Source organism: Nanorana parkeri, unplaced genomic scaffold, assembly GCF_000935625.1.
Source record: "Nanorana parkeri isolate BGI_ZX_2015 unplaced genomic scaffold, ASM93562v1 scaffold558, whole genome shotgun sequence".
Lineage (NCBI taxonomy): Eukaryota > Metazoa > Chordata > Amphibia > Anura > Dicroglossidae > Nanorana > Nanorana parkeri.
This window is the reverse complement of record NW_017306826.1, coordinates 712,018-735,065: the sequence shown is the minus strand read 5'-3', so window position 1 is coordinate 735,065 and position 23,048 is coordinate 712,018. Positions and strand designations below refer to the sequence as shown.

General features: G+C 40.1%; 1 protein-coding gene across 2 annotated transcripts in view; it reads left to right on the top strand.

Annotated features, from left to right (window-relative positions):
- Nucleotides 1-7,153: 7,153 nt before the first annotated feature.
- GLIS3 (GLIS family zinc finger 3) overlaps nt 7,154-23,048 on the top strand; it is a 303,011-nt gene continuing 287,116 nt past the window's right edge. The window contains exon 1 of one of the 2 annotated variants that reach the window (XM_018562054.1): nt 7,154-7,578. In XM_018562054.1, the coding sequence (XP_018417556.1) occupies nt 7,224-7,578 (355 nt within the window). In that variant the 5' untranslated portion in view covers nt 7,154-7,223. Of the gene's footprint in view, nt 7,591-23,048 lie in introns of both variants that reach the window. The other variant, XM_018562053.1, reaches the window with a different exon arrangement.

Here is a 23,048-nt window from a genome sequence, read left to right as displayed (position 1 = left end):
CGAACATGCTGAGCATGTTCGGCCGACCCGAAGCCACTCGAAGCAAGCCGATGTACGGCTGATTTCAGCCGATGTACGGCTGAAATCAGCCGTACCAGCCTGAAGTGAATAGCTGAACAGTGTTCGGCTCACTTCACTTCAGATCGGTCATTCACTCGGCTGCCCTCGGCAGCTTGGTGAATAGACCCCAGTATTTTTTCTGGTACATGATTGGGTGATGGAAGTCAGCAGACCTTCACCTCATTCACTAAGCTAAGGGAAAATGTCCTTGCAAAGTGAACAGCATATTTGTTTTTATAAATCAACCTCATTGACTGCACCACCCAAAGCACAGGAAATTTTTCCATGATTAACAGATCTAGGCAGTATAGTTGCAAGATAAAACTAGACAATGCTGAAGCTGTTTCACAATAAGACTGTTGCCCATAGTAACTAGGTCAGGATGATAACATTCATTTTTTGACCAGTTGGAATTTGATTATTGGGACTTGTTTTTCAGATAAGATATATTGGACAAAATACATTTTAAGGAATGGTAGATTGGCACTACCTATTTTTTTCCCCCCTCCACTACACATTATCATGTGTATTAGTAAATAGCTTTTCAGAAGTAATTTAATAAAGAACAGAATTGGGACTCCAAAGTGCAGTGTCCCATTGTGTGGTTCAGTATTTACTTTTCGTGACAAATTTATCTCTGGTGGTGGTGTTCTATCGAGATGTCCAACTTGTCGAGATCTCCAACTCCTGTCAGTGCGCCTGCATGGCCACCTAAGAGCAGTATCATGTTCTCTAATTTGCGTTAGTGCGCCTGCGCGGGCATCCGATGGCACAAGCAGTGATGAAAGTTGGAGAACTCGATGAGGATTGCGAGGCCACACATGCGCACTTAGATAGAACAGTGGCCCAGGTGGACTGAACAGTAAAGTATAAAAGTGATGATGTTTTAGTATACTATGTAAAAATGACTCAGATGTCATTAAAAGCAACATATCAGTATACAATGATTAACCACGAAAATCAAAGCTTTCAGCAGGACAAACTTTTATATGCAAAGGCAGCACCTAAAACCCTGGCCACACATAGATGCTAAAATTCACACCAGTACCCACTTCCGTGCCAGCTGGAAACATGGAAAAGAAGATAAACAGAAGGGTTTCTAAAGTTGCATTGAAGTAATCTGGCTATTTTAGATACAAATGATGGATAGTGCGGTTTTTGTAAGACAATGTTTAATGCTATATATTTTCTAAATTTATATACATGTATGCATGGATTTAGTAAGAATGGCAAATAATTTGCAACTGGAAAATTGCAAGGACCATTCTACAGGATGGAAGGAAGAACCATTATCGTCTCCAGGATGGTATTTTTTATGCTCCTGGTCATAAACAAGATGTGGGTATACACTGGCATAGATTGCTTTTAAGGGCACAATTCTTTACCCTAAAGTTGCAGGAAATTCTGATCAAAGAAGCACTGTACTCTTTGTACTGTTAAGATATACTAAGTCTGCATTAGTCTAATTGGTGCTACTTGGCAGTGAACCACTTAGCACTTCCAGCCAAATAAATGGGCATGCTGAAATTGGCATGATGTAGAAGAACTGTTTGCTAAGACTATTGGCGTTTATTTAGGATCTGAGCACACTTTAGCTCCAGATGTTCTGCTTTAACATACACAGTGTTAATTGACATAGTTTGTTGTCATAGATGAAGTCATGTTAAATAACTTAAGTATACATAAGGTGAAAGGTTCTGGGCTTCCTTTAGGTGGTAAGTGTTTAGTGCAGCTGCAAATCTCAACAATAGCGGAATGTTCTGGGTTATAAACCAGCCACATCATGTTTGAGGTAGTTTCTTTATCAGTAATCATCTACTGTAAGTTTGTAAGCTACGTAATGGAAGAATGGCAATATCAGCATGTTTGAGACAGAGCTCAACAGGAGGTTAAGAGTTCAAAGTGACCTTACAATTGACATGCTTTTTGAAATTGCATAACTGAAAGTGGATGTCTGTGTTACCTTCAAGAAAAAACTGTAAAGGGGATTAAAATAAATTGAATGAATTAGATAACAAATCAATTTACTAAAATTAGTTAGTATGTCCACGCCTTAAAACTGAAAATAATCATGTAACTTCCTCATAAATCTAGAAAGAAAGGTTTTATTTATAACCTGCAAATGATCAGTTGACCTTCTGTGGTTAGCTATGAATCCAGAACCTGTTTACTATAGTATTAGTTATCTAAGGTTTCTACACCTGTTTGAGCTTGTTTGCCATTGAAGATAGGGAAACCACATTTTATATAATGTGGAGAAGCTGCAACTTTTAAAGTGAACCTCCAGTTTTATTTAGAAAAACACAAATACCTCCAAGTCAAAGCAATTAATTGCATAGTATGAATTTTGGCAAACTATATTGCTTTTCCTTACCTGATACTGTCTGCGGATACTGAGATAGGCAATTTCAAAAGAAGTGTTTTGTGAAAGGTCCTGCAAGGAACCACTAAAGATGAAATAAACAGTAGATCAGACTTTAACCCCTTCATGACTGAGGCCCTTTTTTCAATGTTTGCTCCCATGTTATATTCCACATTTTAGGCCTGAAAATGACGTAAAACCCCCCAACATTATATATTTTCTGTGGGGCGGCCCCTTCTTCGGGACGCAGAAGCGATCTGGCGACAGGTAAGTCGCCAGGATCGCTTCTGTTGTAAAGCCGACAGTCGGCTCTACAAGTTTAAACAGACTCCCGGCGGCAAAAGTCGCCGGGAGTCTGTTTAAACAGCCCCGATGCTGGCGACGTACACTGTACGTCGTCAGTCACAAAGGGGTTAAAAAGGAACTCCAGAAATGTTAAAAGTTAACCGTTGCAGTGGGGCTACCCCCATGTTGCAAGGGTAACTGCTTATTTTGTCTAGAGAGTGAAAATAACAAAGATATACTTACCTGATACTCTATTTAGCCTGGCTGCTAGACCTTTCCCTGCAGCCTCTCTCCCCCTCGGTTTCAGCGGGGGTATGTCCCTCAGCAAGGCTTAACTCTTCAAATTCCCGGAGATCTGCTTTAAGATGTTTCCAGTGTCACCATATTCCATTTAGCTATTTGCCTGGGAGAGGCATTGAGCTAACCGTAGAAGCAGGAAGATAAGGTTTTAGAAAATCTTGCTCTTTAAGCCTAATACTATAACCACAGTTTCTAAGACGAGAAAGTTGAATATTTGACCACAATAAAAATCATGGCAGCTTAAAATGCTTTAGGGCTTATTTACACTATGCATTGTGAAACCCCAACATGCATGAGTGTGTGCTGCGTTACAGCCCAATTCTGGGCCCCAGACTGTCCCCAAGTTTGCAGCTTTTTTTTTTTTACTTACCTTTTACAGATGTTTCCAGGTCAGTGATGTGATGCTCTGGGTCCTCTTCCTCTTGAGATCTTCTGCAATAATGATGCAGAGTGCGGCACTGACGTTGTCATTGTATGTGAGTGCAGGGTTGCTGTGGTGATGACTCCTCAGGGGGCAGGTCCATAACACCTTGTACTTACATTACAGCCTCAGTCCGCTGGGTTGAATTATGCACAGATGAGCACATCTAGTGGCGGAAAGGGAATACTGTGGGCGTCAGCGCTGGAGGTCATTATTGCAGTCCGAACTGCTTTTTGTGTTTTATACTACCGCTGGGGGACTGTTTTTTTAAAATAAACTCTTACCTGGCAGCATACCTTAATGCACAAAAAAAAGATGAATCTCTTTTTTCTGAAGAAGTGCACCACAATGCATGCCATGTGTGGTGCACTGCAGTGCAGATGCATTCCCGGCTGCTTTAGTAGTGCATTGTGTTTTGGTAGTGCACTGTGTTATTATATGGTGAAGTACACGCTATTGTATTGCAATACTGGGAATGGGCTCTCAAGGTTATGGTAAGAAAATACAAAAATAACTAAAGTGATTACGCTTCTGCCTTGCATCACTCACAGTCCCCGGTTCATATCCCAGTCAGGACACTATCTGCAAGGAGCTTGCATGTTCTCCCTGTGATTGCATGGGTTTCCTCCAGATACTCTGGTTTCCTCCCACGCTCCAAAGACATGCTGGAAGGTTAATTGGCTCATTTCCAAATTGTCCCCGTATGTATGCATGTGAGCTAGGGACCTTAGATTGTAAGTTTCTTGAGGGCAGGGACTGATGTGAATGTGCAACTATGTAAAAGTGCTGCGTAAATTGTCAGCACTATATAAATACCTGTAATAAATGTATGATTAATATCATGATGATGAACAATATCAGCACTGACATTGTAAACATTTTTATTCAATTTATAAAAGACGGGAGATATGCTGGACTTTATTTTTTGATAAACCAGAGCAAGGGTGGTTTCTGACTGACTTATCTTAAGGTGCAACACATGTTAAATGCGCATCACATGCGTCAGTGCATTGTGGTGTCATTTATTTTCAAGGCATCCCTAAGTAAATGCACATTCATTACAGTGCACCACAACACACAGATATGTACTACTTCAGCTACTACAAGCAAAGAAAAAGTCCTGTGTATATAAATCCTGTATAATAATAATGAGTTGCCAATGTGGTAGCCTACATAGGCTATGGATCTTCCCTGTGACCACAATGATTGGCCTAGTGCTGTCGGATGGAGTTAGTCACATGCTCCTCTATGCCCAGAAATACCAGGAGTTCCTTTGGCTGCCAGTGCTATACAAAAATGCAACAGATTGAAGGCAAGGCAATTATATTTTGCTCGAGATGGGAAGATTAAAGCAAACCTGTTCCTTTGCCACGAACGGGCAAGGCACAGGCTCGCTTTAAGCCAGTTATTGGTGTAGTGGTTAACTGTTGCAGATGTGACAGTCTATGACATCTTGTCAAATAAACCATTGTAATTCAATGAGACTCATAATTGGTGGCATTTATAGTAGTTTCACACTTTAAGAATGTAAAATAAAACCCTTACAGTTATTACGGTGATTTTCTGACTTATGCATTTACACTACATTGTAACCTTGCAGCTTTAAGGAAGTGTTTTTCTTATGTTTAAAGTATACCATAACAAAATGTAATATTTTAAGCAAACAGCAGAGTATTATGTGCCCTAGAGCTGAGCAAAACAGAAAACCTTTGACAGATGGAAATCAGATATTGTTTTTTTTTCTGCATTATTAAGCGGTGCCTGCCTGTCTGTCAATCATCAATCATAGTAGTGAAGGTTAGTCAATCAGATTGAATTTGTAATCCCTATTTTAGAAGGTATAATTATCAGTGTTATTTTAGGATACACCACAAGCGAATCATTGTGAACAAATAAATTAGCAATAAACTATAATTGTTTTGGGTCATTTGTTATATTCATAAGTTCTTAAACTAATATTTTATGTGTTTTTTTGCTAGTTAAAAAAATAAATTCCTTTTAAACTAACCTGTAATTTATAAATTGGGAATATTTTATCATCCTGGAGTGAAAGAAAGATCTACTATTTAATAAGTTCCGCATCTTTTTTTAAAACAACCTCTTAGAATGGTTGGGCCAAGACCTGAACTATTACAAGAAAACAAGAAATTAGCATATAGAGCATATATAGGGGCAATTGAAGACTTCCACTGTCTGTGAATCTGGATCCACTGATTATTTAGAAATGCCATTTTCCATAAACAGGGCCTTTTACTTAAAGTGTAGTTCCACTTTTGCAGTCAAATTTGAGAAAACCCCAGTATATGTTTGTTATGTGTTCCCAATTACACAGCATAACTACAAATATATATTTTTAAAAACCTTACTATTTTTGTGAGTTGGTACTCGGCTGCCCTCGGCAGCTTTGTGAATAGACCCCTTACTTCTCATTCTTTTTGTTGTTCTGAGGTTCCCATTCTTATATTACATTACAATATACTTATTTAGTCTTCCCTTTCATATAGGTGTATGGATGTTTCCATCTCTTCCTTAAAAATGACTTGATACTCTGTCCTCCTTTCTTATTACATTGAAGGTCTCCTTTCCTGTCTCACTTTAGATTACTATTGAGAGGGCTGCTATATTATGGATCTTCCTTTCCCTGAAGTCAAGAGTTATGTGTATTTGAATTCAACCCCTAGTCGTTCACTGGTTGGGGAAATACTTTGCCCAATATGTCTTTCCCCTAGATCATGGGTTAGGTGCCCTAGGCTTTGGCTTTACCTTACAAACATTCTTGTTTAGTGATCACTTTAACTGTTGGTCTAAGTTCATTTCCACCTGTTTTTCCTTATGGTAGTTGCCTCCTCTTTTTTTCATCTGGACACGTTCAGTCTTTGATTTCTTTGGATATTCTTCTAGTAAGATTTCCACATCTGTTGGATGTATCTGTGGTTGTTTATCACCACTCATTTGGATTGCATTTGGACATCCCGTATGTTTAAGAATTACTACATTCCTGTATCTATCAATCGACGCTAAAGAAAATAAATTTTTTGTACTTTGTACTGTAAAATGTTTTTCTTCTAGTTCATTGAGGGGCACAGGTCCCATCCCTCTCTGCTGCTGTCCTTTTATTCTGCTTGCTCACTGCTTGCTTGCCAGTTGAAGGAGGGGGAGTTATAAGGGGGATGGCTTAATGTTTACTTTGTTTGCCAGTGTCCAAACCTCCTAAAGTCAGCAGTATAACGTATATGTCCCAGAATTACTACATTCCTGTGTCCCTCAGTAGACTCCAAAAAAAAAGACTTATATGGTAAGTACAAAAATGTTATTACTGTAGATACCAGCAGACATTAAAATATTCACTCTACTTTTTTAAATTAATGAGGACACATTGAGACTGCAAGACAATAGGGGATGAAGTATATTGATTACTAGAGAATGTGTTATCTGGAGGAAAATGCTCTTGGCATGCAAAGTAAAGCTATGCCTGGCATGTTTTTCCAGATTTCTTGCATTCCTCTTTTAATGAAAATGCTTCCGTTTTGAAAGGGTATTTATACACTTTAATATTATTAATATATTCATGCTGCATCTTCTACCAGTGTTTCTGTGTGCCCTTTGTACAGACATGCTCAGTGGTCCTTTGTTAGACTGAAAACTTTATCATTCCACTTGATTTACATTGATTTCTTATTTTTTACTCTTTGACAGATGTGTTTCACTAAAGACAACCCAATGGCAACACTTTAACAACTGGGAAATTACCCTTGTACCCACATATTAGAAGAAAAGTAGTACAACCCAAGCAAAATGAATGGAAGAACTTGCAATATGAACCACAGGTCAACTGGCACCCCTCAGGGACCTGGAATAATCAGTGGGCAGCAGATACCACCCATTAGAGTGCATACAGGGACTCCTTGTCCATCTTCTAACAGTGCAACCCCCAGTCCAGCTAATGGCAACCTATACATAAAGATGCCTCTTGGAGGTGGAGTAGCTCCTCAGTGCAGCGAAAGCACTATTCACTTACCTGCTTTAAGTCCAAGGCGCCAAGTCATAACTAACGGGAAGCCTGTTTTCCAAGTGCCACAGGCACCAAATCTGCAGCCATCTTCATCATCCAAGCCAAAGCAGCTGGAGTATGGTCCACCGTTTTCTGCAAGCTGTTTAAAAGGTTAGTACTGATTAAAGAAACAGAAGCTAGAATCAATCTCAGATATAATGTAACTGTTTAAAATTGTATTATTTACATATATTGAATATTTTAAAAGGTTGTCCATTATCTTATTTATATCTAAAATTTATTTTTTTATTTTTAATGAGGGGATGTAAACCCTATAACACCCCCCTCCAAAGAAAAATAAAAGAGAACATACTTTGGACTAAGAAGCCACAAGAAACCCTAAAAGCCTCCAGTGAAGTTGCATGTCCTGTGTCCAAAAAGTTGCTTTACATTCAAGCATTATCCTAAGCAGAGTGCACTTTTCTTAGGCACATCTAGGACAGATGCTGACCTAAATATGGAACAGCAGTGCAGTGTATGGTTCTGATCCCTGTGATATTAAAAAGCAGGAAGTAATAATTTTGCTTAGAGCCTCACCGGAAGGTTCCTGATGGCCTTTGTAATCTCTCTCCGGGAAATCCCCCTTGGTATCTGTTAAAGGCCCCCAACCCAGCCTGTCTTCATGTTCATCAGTCAACCAGTTTACAGGATAAACTTTGTTTGACTATTTGATATATGTGCTTCAGTTACTTGTCAGCTAATCAGCTGTTGCCTGTAGCGCAATCCTAAGGGCTCCAGTCTGAGAGTGTCATTTTCTGAAATTTATATCTTCTTTCAGGCACCTCTAGAGAACATTTGCATGCCATGTCTGACAGTTTCTCTATGGAAGCATTATATATCTATATCTATATCTATATATACATATATATAGATATAGATATATATATACAGTCATGGGCAAAAATATTGGCACCCCTGCATTTCTGTCAGATAATGCACCACTTCGTGCCGAAAATTGTTGCAATTACAAATGTTTAGGCATTCTCATGTTTATTTCTTTTATTTGTATTGGTATGACACAAAAAAGTGGAGAAAAAAAAGCCATATGTGACACATTCCAAGCAAAACTCCAAAAATGGGCTGAGCCGAAGTGCAGAGGGACTTCGACTCAGCCAATCCAACATCTGAAAAATTATTTCAAAAATTTAAATAAATAGGAGAATTAAAAAAGAAATAACAATATTTTAAAGAAAAAAAAAGAAAAACAATTGGGTGGAGCTAGCAGTGACAGCTAGGTCAGCCCAACTGTTTCTATTGGCCGACACCTGCCAGAGTCTTCTAGCAGGTCCCACACAATGAATAATAAGTGGGAGCCCAATTGTTATTGTTTAATGACAGATCAATGTCCCCAGGTCATTTGGGGACAGCAAATAACGGAAAATTGTTATCACATACTTACCGTAATTTTCCTTTCCTGGCTCACCTCATGTCGGCACACTAATGGGTTAACTCCACCCCCGGATACCAATAGGACCACCCCTAACCAGAGTATAAATCCCCCCCTTCCCACCTCATACGTGTTCCATAGCACGCCGAGCGAAGGCATGGGAGGGTAGCTATGCCGACATGAGGTGAGCCAGGAAAGGAAAATTACGGTAAGTATGTGATAACAATTTTCCGTTTTCCTGGCTCACCTCATGTCAGCACACTAATGGGACATAGCTAGCAAAACAAAACATGGGAGGGACTCATGCCAAAAATATATTTATTAAGCCTTAGCAGCTGCAGAAGACAGCACGGATGCCCCAAAGGCCGAATCCACAGAACTGGACACATCAACATTGTAATGGCGAATGAAGGTATTCGAAGACGACCAACTCGCGGCTTTGCAGACCACCTCCACCGGGACCTTAGCGTAGGCTGCCCAGGACGTAGCCAGTGATCGAGTAGAGTGAGCCCTGACCTCTTGTGGAGGGGGAAGACCCGCTGCTTTGTAAGAAAATTGCACCGCCTTCACCACCCAGGTAGACAGGATTCTCGTGGATGCCGCTGCTCCTTTCCTTGGCCCCCCAGGCATCACAAACAACCTTTCGGTGGAACGAAACTCTTCCGTCCTGCGTAAGTAGGTGGAAAGGACGTGTACTATATCCAATCTCCCTAGGTGCGCCTCCGCCGAGGGAAGCCCTTCATCCCGAAGGCCCGGGAGGACTGATTCCCAATTGAAATAAAAAACTGAACCCATTAGTGTGCCGACATGAGGTGAGCCAGGAAATAAATATATATACACAAGTGTAGCAGGTACTTTCTGTGTGGCAGAGAATCAAAGGAACAAGGCAACGCAACTTTTCCTTTAACCCTTTCACTGCCAAAGCCGTTTTTGCCTTTTTTGAACACATATTAGATTCACATTTTAGGCCTGAAAATTGATGAAAGCCCCCTAAATTATGTTTTCTGAAAGCAAAGGCTCTGTAGAATAAAAAAGTGGCAGTTGCAATTTTGATATCCCGTTGTGATGTGATAGCATGTATCTGGTGACAAGCCCTCTTTAAGGAAAAATTAGGGGTTTATTAGACACCTGATGTCACCTTTGCAGCCCAATGAGGCTGATCAAACACAGTTTATTCACTTGCATGTTTACTCAGTATATCCGCTCAGCAGAGCCCGCAATATATTACTTGGGGGGGCAGGGGGAGCTGCAAATGCAGGGTGTGTAGAAAGCATCACTTCTGCGTGGAAGGCAACTATCGGGTGAGGAAGTGTGAACGCACTCCCGGCTACTATAGCCAAGAGTGTGGTTACAGCTCCCTGCTGCCACAGACGTAGTACTTACATCTATGGATATGAAAGGATTAGAGGGCTTTTTTTTAAAGAAAAAAAATAAAATTACAGGAACTCTGTATTTTGCTTTAAATCCATCTCTGAATAACAATGGGAGTTTAACAACAAACATGAATGCAGGACAGGACTTCAGGCATACAGACAGGTTACTGTTTAAAGTATGCTTTTTATGATTCTAAACAGGCTCAATCTCTTAGCTTTGGGTATCCCACTAACAGACGAACAGCTACACAAGTGCTTGTCCTTGGACTTGATCCCCTGATAAGGAATTTGCTACCTCTAGACACAGGGTCCCAGAATCTAGCCTGTTCCGGACCAAAGGGTATTGCCTAACTGTTCCTAACCAGCAAGTATGTGTCCCTGCCAGTTACTTCCCAGTAACACATGGCCCACTTGTGGCACAGCCAGTGCTATTTATAGCGCCTATGCACCCAAGATGGCCTCTATTGAGTACTCCATATCACATTAGACACAGCACCTCCCAAGATGGTGGTCCAGATAAAGGACACATTGGTCCTATGCCCAGAGTCCAGATAAAGGACACATTGGTCCTATGCTGGGCTCCCCATATAACCCGTCGTAAGCAGTCGTCATGTAACCTCTTTGTCTACCATAGAGAGACAACTGAGAAGGGGACTTAGTGTTCACCAGAGCACCTCACCACTTGCATGAGTCCGATGGAGTGACAGCTACACTAGTAAAGGCTGCCGCCACCACCTGCCTACATTTGTATCTACTAATGTTTCTCCGCTAGCATTCTTATTATGATACAAAGATATAAAAAGCCTGCTATTCTTGGATATGCCACATAACTGTCCCTTGTTATTTCAGAATCCCTGGAAAATTATATTCATGAAATAATAGGGGAAAATAGGAGCTTTTTTATATATTATGACTGAATATATCATGACTTATTTCCAGTGGTATTATCTGATTTTTTATCCTTCCAATGCCTCTTTTAATAATACAGTAGAAAAGGCTACATTATGACAAATCCACAATATTTGGCTTAAGTTTTAGTTAAGATTGTATAAAGACGTTCTTATCATCACCTCCTTTCCTTGAATGGGACAGTCTCCTTAGGCCTCCTTCATATGGGCGTGTACATCCATCCGGCATGCACACCCATGCAGAGACCTGCTCCCAGGAGTGACAGGCGCAGCCTGTAATTAGTGATGGGCCGAACATCCCTACTGTTCAGTTTGAGTTCAAACTTTAGAACTTTTGAATTCGAACTCAATGCAAGTCTATGGGGCTAGAACTTTGAAAATCAATTGACCCTATTTTGAAGGCTTATTTGCAAGTTATTGGCCATAAAAGTGTATGGGGATTTGGGTACTGCCCTCGGGGACAGGAATTAATAAAAACATTTTTTTTTTTAAATACCGTTTTTAAAGGAGCAGTGATTTTAACAATAAAAATTAAAAATTCCTGGGGGGTCCCCTTAACAGCCTGTAAAGTGGCACATCTGTACAATGTATAGAACCTGCTGCAGCAAAAATGACATGGGTAAAAAAGAAATTACATTTTTAAAAAAAAGCATGCGGTTCCCCCTCCCAAACAATACCAGGCCCTTTAGGCGAGCGAGTGCCCCCCCTCCCCGCGATACATGCCACATGCCCTTGGCACCGGGAAGGTGCTTTTCAAGGGTCGCAACCTGGAAAAGCACCTGTCCCCGTGCCACTGGGGACAAGAGCCTCTTCCCCACAAGCCCTGGGGTGTTGGTTGTGGGTTTCGGGCAGGTGGCTTATTCACATCAGGGCACCCCTTTAATAAAGATCCAAAAAATTGATCCATCGACATAATCCAGGGACATTCACGACGTTTAGCGTTGTCCACAATGACGACGACTCGACAAAATAAAAAATGAAACCATAAAAAATAAATAGAAATAATTTTTAAAAAACGACGACCGCCGTCCCATCCGCTCGAGACGTACTCCCGCTGCAGAATGGCATTTTGACAGATGTGTGAAGCTAGCGGTGACAGCTAATTCTGTCCAACTGTTTACAGTTGTACGGCATCTGACAGGTGAGCCATGATTGGGCAAAGTTATCATGACTTTGTCCAATCATGGCTCTTACAGAGTACTGGGCCCTGATTGGGCAAAGTCTTGCACCTGACCTGTGGTCAGGTGCAAGGCTTTAGCCAATCAGGGCTTCACAAGGCGCAGTGCCTTTTAGGGAGCTCGGCAGGCAAACAGCCTGCTGGATCACCTGACAGTTCATGTGTAAGCCGAACACACGAACTGCCGATGTTCGAGTCGAACTCACGCTCGACTCGAACATCAAGTCCATCTCTGCCTGTAATTGCACATTAGCCGTCTGCACATCCATATGACAGGACATGGCTGCATGCAGCTACACACTGACTTGATCCATGCATGGACAAAAAAAACAACAAAGTGGCTTACTCTTCCTGTTAATACAGGTACAGCCATTGCTGACCTACTCCCTAAAATGCCAGTTACCTGTCTTTGGTTTTAATGCCTTCTGTGTCAATGACACAAAACAAGCATGCCACATATAAAGTTAAAAATAAATTCTGCACCGTTCTACACGGATGTCACAGCTATGGCTGCCACCTTTTCTTTCAGCAAAACCCGAACACTGAGTCACGGCTTATTCATATGTAAATAGCGTCACCCATTCACATGTAAATATCACAGTCAAGACTATTTTCAGAGGGGGGCCAATAGCCCCTTTCTTAATTTTGGTTGCCCCTGTCTGCCTGACATCATGTGCCTGGGTCTCAGCTGCCATGAAACCCGAACACAGCATTCAAAACCCGGACTGTCCGAGTGAATCCCGGACAGGTGGCAACCCTAGTCACAGCTCAGTTCTGAAACTAGTGTGTCAGACTCACAGTCAGGCAACTAGTATTTTCTAAAGGAGAGGTTTGTTTTTTAGAACAACTTAGCTCACTAAGACTGCGCTGTTATGCAAATACACTTTGCTGCATTCTTCCTCTCTGATGTCAGCTTTGTCGGTTTTTTCTTTCTTTCTTGTATAGTTTAGTTTGTTCATTTACTTATGAGCAACAGTAGATCAACTTTTACAATCTCAGATTCAGCATTGATGGGTAGGTTTTCAGTAACCAAAGGCTGTAAGATTATGCTTGAATAATACCACTGTCCCGATCCAATGCTTTTTTTTTTTCTCATTTCCTCAAGAAATACCGTACTGTACTTCAAGTGTACAAACACACAGGCCCCCTTTTTTTTTAGAAGAACCATATGCTTTAGAGGGAAGGGTGGCAAAAATATTTGCATTCAATAACTGGGTCTAAAAGAGCACTATACCCGACTCTTCTGCTTCGCTATGCCTGTGAAAACACAGGTGAAGGGAGTCTGTTGAAAACTGACCACCCCATGTATGGCAGGTAAATGCTGAACTCCCAAATGGCTGTAATCTAGTATAGAATTAATTACTAAACTTACTTAAAATTACTAAACTTACTTATGAATTTTTAAATAGGTTTAAAATGAAAGTAAAGTATGGAAATGGTGGAGATGGGAGTATACACTCTCTGTAATTAGAAATAAAACTACATTACATTTGCAGAACTTAGAAAGTGAATGATGACTCCAAAAAATTCTGGAAATGTTTTAGGAGACTTCTATTCTTTATTCAAATTAGATCACCAGCCCAGCAAAGACTATCATATTGGCTGGTATTAATATAGCAGGGGTCTACTTTATTTATTTTTAGGCATAGTTATACAACTAGTGTTATATATTTCTAAAGTAAAAGAAATACCCTTTTAGACTGGATCAGTACAATTATTCGCAGATTTTGCAAACCTTTTTGATTGCATAATAAATGGTCAGGATAGTATGCTAGTGTGATATCAAACTAGGGTTGCGTAATATTGTCTTTAAAATTTCTTTCTGGATTAAACAAAAAAAAATGGTAAACTTTGGATGGAGTGAGGAACGTTTAGAAAGTCGGTAGGTATTTTATTGCTAGCTGTGTTCCCACTTGGTAGACTTATGCCGTCTATAATCCTGTTGAACATTGTCACCAGGAAAGAAAAATGTGCCACCTGAAAATTTTATTTTTGTAGTGGAACAGGAGGTGAAGGGAAATTCAATTAGAGCACCTATTCTGTAGACAACTGTGTAATTTCTTCTCACTTCCTGTTGTTTCACCAGGGATAGAAGTGAAAGGCAAAAGAGACAGACAGCAAAAATAAACCTTTTTTAAACATTTCCTATTCTATCCTCAACTAAAATGGTTTTGGTTTAGATTAATTTTTATTCATTAGATGTTTCTCAATCTTTATGACATCATACTTGCTTTAGCAACACAAATGGTGTCATAAACATGTGGCAAAATACATGTAAACAGTGGATGTTTCATAATGTAATTATAAAATGAAGGTATAGATTCTATTGAGCTATAGTAGTTAGTTAATGCATTAGCGCTCTGATTATCCTCAGTGGATTGGTCTTGTTGGGGTGGTATTTCTTGATGTTTGATTAAAGTATACTGTGACAAAAAGCAGATAAATGTAAAAGTTCAGCAATGTGAATATAAAATGAGCTCAAACAAAACAAATGTACTTTTGGATTGTTTAAAGCCTTGTTAATTGTTTTCCATATTAGTTCCTTACAAATTAAAAACATGTTTTTGGCTTTGGAGCCTCTCCAGCATTGACAACATTCTGCTTTTATGGGCTTTTATTATTATTTTGTTATTATTTATGTATTTTTTAGATTGTAGCGTTTGCTGACAGCTTAACATATAATCAGGCAACTGACATCATTGCTGTGTTATCCAGAGACAAAAAACCCTCTCTGTAAACAAAGCCTGGTTGTCGTAGTGACCCTCATACCTCATTTGCTCAAGCATGAGGAAAATGCGCTTATGTGAACATGAGACGTCTTACAAAGTACATATTAACTAGCTGATAATGAACTAAGTTTATTCATAAATCAACATTTTGGTGAAAAGGATCTAATGCTTGTCAGAGTATACATAATGTCATACATTTTGGAGTCACCTGTTTTTATATGCAGTTTTTATATAAAGTTGGCTCCTCCTTTTCCTGCTGGCATTTTCCATCTTATGACTACAGTGGCTGCAGTATGCCAATCCTCATCATAATGTATCTAAGAAGCATTTTAGTCATTAGTTCCTTTGTTTGTTCCCAAATGAAGCATGAGTGTTGCCATCAATAGTAAAGAATGTGCAATTTATACAGGTTTGTGGTATTTTGTAGGATAAAAATAGTAGCCAGACAGCTTGAATTGCTTTTCCAGGGTGACACTCTCCATGTACAATTCCCCCCTTTCCCTTTTTTCTCCTTCCTAATTATTTCCCTTATCTCTAGTTTATTCTCTTACTAGTTATCCTTTTATTATCTTCTCAACTCTCCCTCTTTCTCTCTATTGGTCACCTACCATTCCAAGTACTGTATAGTGACCCAGGGACAGCCCAAAGTATATGCCCTGCTACTTTTACTGGATTTTCACCATCTTGTGTGCCCCGGCACATAACGTGCTGAGGATTTCTACAACCTTGTAAGAGTGATTACTGATGCCTTTCCACCTTGCAGCTGGGTTGTTGCTTTGCTAATTGATCGATTGTAATATATATTGTAATGAGTGTTATGGTTCCATTTTATGTACAGTTGTCAGCTCTACCTTGATTGTTATAACCTCTTGTTATAAACACTTCAAAAACTAATAACATTCTATTGCAAATAATAAAAAAAAAGTAAGAATGCTTACGTACATGTAGTCAGTATATTGTTAGAAATAAAGATACACAATATTAAAAAGAATATTTAATAATTGTCTAACTAATTTATTTCTTTGTTTTTATTGTCAAGGTTAAAACAAATATTTTTTAATAAAGATTGACTAAATTTTAGGGATGTTTAGATACCGAGTACCGTACTCGCTACAAGTACAAGTACATGTACAGATACTTTTCCAGCTCCAAGACTAAAGTAGAGAAAAATTCAAAAGTTAGGTGGCAGCTGTCATTCTTAAGCAGCATACGGAGCTCCTGGGATTTGTACATCCCTGTTTTAATGTATGATTTATTTATTTTTTATAAATATATATGAGATGCACCGATACCATTTTTTTCAAGTTCTGATACTTGTCCAAGTATTTACAGATACAAGTACTGATACATTTTTGTTTATTGTCATGTGACAGTTTTTCTAAAACAATAAAGACCTATGATTTCAGGACAGTCGTGGAACGCCAGAGCCAGATCCCAGCTGTAACCACTGCAGCCCTGGTAGTTCTCATGAAAATGCCAAGTATCAGCACTGGTATCTGCACTGGTAACTGAACATCCCTACTAAATTACATAAACAGTAGGGGCATGGCAAATGAGGAGGGAAAGGAATAAGGGGAAGTGAAAGGATTAAAGAAGTATAAGCAATGGTTTTTATATTTTACATATGTAAACAATATAGACTAGAGTGCAGAGACAATCAAACAATGCATTTCAAGAGAAATCACCAATGTTATTTAGAAAAAGAGCAATTGGTATTCTGTCACAATTGTCTCTTGAACACCTCATATTCAATATGAAATATTGCTCATAAATACTATGTATTCTTCTATCCAGCCAGCAGATGGAGTGCTAGTCTCATTTTTTTATAGTTAGCATAATTTCTTTTCAACTGTGCTTAGTTAAAATGACTCTGTCCCTTAAAAAAATAAAGCTTCTAGAAGGTATAAAGCCAGGCAGCTGTACAAAGCTGCATGAGATTGTGTGCCTCCTTTATTCCCAAATACTGGGCCATTCTGATTAGGCAAAGCTTCCAGGTAGTGTAGAATAATGCCCAGCTCTGTCACTGCCAGGGAGTTCTAAGGCTTTGCCAGACTTACTTGGCATTTGGGTATAGAGGGGGCAATTAAAACTGCTGCAGGAATGTGTAGGCACCTCTAGCTGCCTTCTACCTGATTTACCAGATACCAGCTTTATATTCACAATAAAGAGGCAACTTGGTTTATAGAAAGCAAATGAGGTATACAGTAAGAGCAGGGACTCATGCTTTATCAGATGGTCCACTGAGGTCAAAAGCAAGCTGCCCTGCTGTGAAATCTCTTTAGATAACCGATAGCGCTCTGGGAAACTCTTGATCATGTATTTAATATTTATTTGTAAAGCCAGGATTGTAATTAGAGAAATAACGTGGAAAAAAACCCCATCTATAATAATATTTTAAAAATGCAGTATCTTAAAACATTAAGAATATAATAATCACAAAGCCATTATAGGTTTTAATTTAAAAATACACAGCCATGAGGCCAAAGTTGAGGCAAAGATACTTATCAATGAGACCCTCGGTGAAAAACAATGATTACTAGACCTGAGATAAGCTCACCCCTAGCATTACAGTCAAAGTGGTCAAAACAATTATGAAAAGGGAAGTGCTAGGGTTAAAGGTCAGCAATAGACATTCAGACAGGCTCATGTGGGACAAAGGTCAGGGTAACAACAGGTTTTGAGTCTTGTTAGGTTAGTTGGTAGAAATTAGTTGAAAATGTGTACATATACTACAGAACATATTGCAGGCAGCAGAAGAAATTAATCTCTAATTCATACTGAGCTGAAGTGAGTTGACATTTCTCCCTGGTATCTCTAAAGTTGAACACGGAGCACACAGTTAAATGAGAGGTTGAAAAACATATACTGCATATGAACTGTTACATCTACCAATTGTTTGTAATAATGTGCTGCCAATTTTGGGATTCACAAACCACTGCCAGAATGTGCAACCAAAAGCATGACACCCCATCCTCTGTTAGAGAATACTGTGGTGTCATCTCTACACTTGCAGATTATTCAATTGTATTCGATTATTCAATTGGACAATAAAGGAGCAGCAATACACTGATACGTCATCAATTCTTTTTCCTCCTATCAGCATTTCCACTGTCAGCACATGTGCATGCTGAAACATCTTCTAGCTGTTAGTGCTACCCCTCCTTCTCTGTTTGTGTTCTGCTTTGCCAGGGATAACTGGAGGCTGAGATCAAGACAGACTTAAGTGCTAATGCTAGCTGTATATACAAATGCATATTATTTTAAAAGCAACACATAACTGCATTAAATGGTGCTGCTTGATCTGTCTGCAGTTAAGCTTCAAATGCATGCTTTGGCTGTCAAGAGTAGGAAGCATGCCATCCACTTGCTGCCAGCTGATGAAATAAGATCACAATATGGATGAAGACCATGGAGTAGATTAACAGTGGAACCTCTAGAAACTAAACATTTGTTTTTACTGTCTCCATTATAATAACAACTATAATTGGTTGCTATTGGTAACAAAGATGTTGCTTTGGTAATAAAGATGTTGCTTTTATGTTTTCCTAGAGGCCAGTACAAGGTGCAGCAATGATGTGCAACATGCAATTTCCCAGTAACAAGCAATCAGATTTCAGCTCACCGAATTTGGAACGATGAAAGATGGTTGCTGTGGTTTACTGTACTCTACACATGATTATTAAATACTTTTGTTTGCTCCACAATTCTCCAGGACTAGAAACCCCCAGATATTCTGGTACCTCGCCCCTTCTCAATTTTGGTCACAATGTACTTAGTATCATGGAGTTTTAACCACCTGTGGGCCGCAATCATTAGACGGCGGCCCGCAGAAGTGGGTAAAACAAGAACACGGCTGCTGCAGCATGTCATTTTTAACAGCCAGCGATGGCTGTTAATGTACAAGCGATCTTGTGGCGGCATACTGCACGCACCTGATTTCTGGCAGTAGGTTCAGTGATAGAGCACCTGACAGTGGGCAGAGATGGTGTCCCTAGCAGAAGGTTCAGAAATGGAGCCCCTGGCAGTGGGCACAGTGATGGGGTTCCTGGCAGTGATTGAGGTCCCTTGAAATGAGTACAGTAATGTGGTCCGTTGCAGTTAGCAGTGATCAAGGTCCCTGGCAGTGGGTATGCCCCAAGCTCCGGCCCTGTTTGTGGGTAAGGAGGAGCCTGTGACTCACTCTATGTGACTGCACTGGCCCTATGTAAACTACAACTTGAGTGACTTAAGCTGGCCATATACTAACTGAATTTCAGCTGGTTCTTAATGGACTGGCTGAAGTTCACTCATTGGGTGGCCCTTTTGCCAGCCTTCCGCTTGACATCCTTTGATCAGAAAATAGGGGGAGGGGAATCCTGAATTGAAGGGTTGACTCAGGTGTGGAGGAACCCCATTTTTTGTATTTGCATGTAGTGCCCCCTTAAAATCCATTACATTTTAAACTGGGATGCCTAGAGCAGCGGTCACCAACCTTTCGGACCTCATGGACCACTAAATTCATAATTTTAAATCCAGTGGGCCACTAATATGAATTTTGTTAATATATACTGTATATATTCTCATATTTTCTGTTTCCTCGTGTGTGTGTCTGTGTGTGTCTGTGTTTGTACACACACAGACACACACACATATGAGAATATATTTATATATGAGGAAACAAACAATATGAGAGTATATCTATATATACATACAGTATATATACACATACATACAGTATATACAGTATACACATACATACAGTACATAGGTGCTGGTGTGCCTGCAGGAGAGGCAGTGCTGGTGGAGGGAGCGAGCAGTGCTGCCCGTCCCAGCCCAGTAATAATATTAATTCTTTCCCCCCCTATCGAATCTGCCCCTGGCCCTGCCGGCAGCACCCGGGGCACATGCCCCCCTAGCTTCAGCAGTGCCCACAACCACCCCCATGCCTCCCCTTCCCCCACACTGAGCCGCTATTACCTGGCTTCTCCCCACTTTTTCTATGTCCCGCAGTCAGCTTAGTCCGGTTAATGACGAAATGCCCCGCCTCCTGCAGAGCCCGCACTGTACTGAGAGTCGCGCATTCCTTGTGACAGCCGCTGCTTGAGCCAGTGAGAGGCAGCCCCGGAGCCTCAGTGCCGCTTCAATGACGGCCCAGCCTGCACGGCATCAGAGGGGCCCGGGGACCACCAAAATTTTGTCGTGGATCACTGGTCGGCGACCGCTGGCCTAGAGAGTTGTCATACTTTTAAAGGGTGCTGCAACTGAAAAAAGGTCAAGAAAGGCTGCTCCAGACAAGTAACAGAAAAACAGGAATACCCACTCTTGTCACTTTAGCACCAACAACACATTTACACTTAAACAAACTAGGTAACCTAAAAGATTTGACACAAAAAAGTCACACTCTGGACAAACAAAATGAAAAAATGCCAAAAAAGTTGCTAAACCGCAAGACAGGAATGACTGAGTCATAAAAGTAGAGGAAGAAAATACTAAAGTAATAACATTACCAATTTAAATGGCATAGATGGCATAATTTCTATATTTCCATTTTTTTGAAAAATGTGAAGTCAAACGTTTAGATGTCTCTAGTGCATTGTTCAGGCCCTGAAGGGATTAATATTACACATCAGGCTCTGGTAGAGAAAAATGAATTTGTTAAGCACTCCTGGCAGGCTTCCAACTCATGCAGCAAGCGTTTTCATTCACAGCAGCCAAAAAGGTGGGAAACAATGTTTACTTTAGTTTTAGGCCCTGGCTGTATAAACTGTACCTTAGGTACATTAATTAGCACCGGTGTACATCAAATTAATGCATTGTACTTTTACCAGCTATGGTAAATAAAGCATTTCAAGATTTGTTCCAAGGAAAATAAACAAAGTGAATTTGTCAAAGGCAATTATGCGTTTAACCCTCTAAATTCGCACTACAGTAACATCAGCACAAATACAACTGCTATGAGTTATAGGATTTGTAGTTTTTTTTTCATTTATTTACAACAAGCCTGAATTTTACTGCCAGGAAATCAGATAGCCCTTGACAAAACTGTGACAATTCTTAGGATTTGCAACCAAGACAATATTTATATTTGTCTGGTTGGTTCTGAGGTGCTCTGTGTTTGGTGCTTGGAGATCCATAGACGGCAGTGACATAGGTTTTTTAAAAATATTTTTACTTGCACTTTATTTACATACTAAGGCCCCATTCACATCTGCATGCTGCCAGTAAATTGTAAAATTAAAAAAAAAAGTATTGTTTGCGGCATCTTCCTTGAAAATACGCTCTTAAATAGATTTTAATGGCAACATGACAAAAATGCATGTAAAAGCACAACGTGAATACAATATGCAGATGTGAACTGTGACTAAAGCGTAGCAGATACCTGAAGAAAATAGGTCCTTTATTATTTGTCAAAGCCACTGAGTATAAGAAAGTTATTTTCCTGAATTCACTACAGTCTTTCTACCCCTGTTGCAAAGCAGTGGCCAAATGCTGTGTACATCAAAGCTACCCAGATATATATGCAAATGCCTATTGGTTTTCTTGTCATTATTGACCATAGGAGTTAGTATATATTTAACCAGGTGTATACAATATGTTCTGTCTCTGCTACACGTTACCCTGTGGCCTGTGTGTAACTCAACATTTAGCGAAACCCTCCTATTCTGCAATAAGCATTTTCTTTTCATTGGTCTGTAAAATGGAGTCTGACTCCCGGAATGCATCTGTATCTGTCTTCACGAGTAAAAGCATGCTGGGAACATTATTAAAGTTTGAGGTCACTGTAGACATAAGTGGTTTCCCTGGGCTCCAACCAATGAGGAAATTTGGAACTGCAAGCAGATATATATAATTATTCTCTGCGTACGGCAGAACACAATCTGTTAAAGGGTACCTAGCAGTGCAATGCAAGGTCCCCATCTACTGTCTGTGCTTAATGCATAAATAGCCCGCTAAAATTAGATCCAAAACGTACCTATTGTCCTAGGAGGTTGGATGTTTTTTTCTTAGGTTGGTTAACCCTGTAAACATGTAGACAACCCTACATGTTTTTGTACATCCTTTTTTCTACTCTTATATTAAAATTCTTGATACTCTGTGGATGGTTTTTTTCCGCTTCAGTCCAGACCTTTGTAACATTGCTTGAACTTGTCTCTAAACAGCAGCTATCCAGATCAGCTAATCCTCTGCAGTGCCTTGGAGGCCATACCCAGACCCTCGGGCACTGGGCTCGGCTTGTGGAGCTCCTCAGACATCTAATGTATTAGTTTGTCACTGTGTACTGTGTCTGTAAGTTTCAGGGTTTCTTACCCTTCCTCATCCAGTCAGCTGTGCATGTTTGACACTGTGGTTTCTCTTTGGTGCCCTCTTATGATCAAACTTGTTTACATCATCTTTCTGAAACTGTTGGCTATACTCCTGACAAAGTTCTGTTTCAGAGTTATGATGCAGACACCAGATCACTATTTAACCTTCACCTTGTCCATTCTGTTGTTCCTGATTTCCGTGTATGATCCTGGCTCTGGATGACTGATCTCCAGGTTCCTGCTTTGTTTCCATTCATCCTGCTCTCCATTCTCCCTGACCTGGCTTGGCTGATTACTCGTTTTGGCATCTGACCCCTTGCTTGGCACGACTATGTCCTGGACTTTCTCCATTGTTTGTTGCTATTTATGTTTATTGTTGTTGTCAATAAACTCCTTGTATATTTTAAACCTGTACTTTAAGTTTCGGTCTGGTTTCTTGGTTCCCTAACAGTAAGTTAATACCCAGAGTACATTAATAATTTACAGCAGTGGCACTACCTCTGGGGTGACCCAGTCTATAGTCACTCGTTTGTGATAAGTTGTAGTACAATCTTCATAAAAACACTTCAAGATACATAGTTACATGGTAGATAAGGTACAAAAAAGGCACACATCTATGAAGTTCAACACCTGTGTGGCAGTGTGAGTTTTTTTATGTTTGATCAAAAAGAAGGGAACCCCCCCCCCCCCCCCCCACACCCCCCCGCACAAC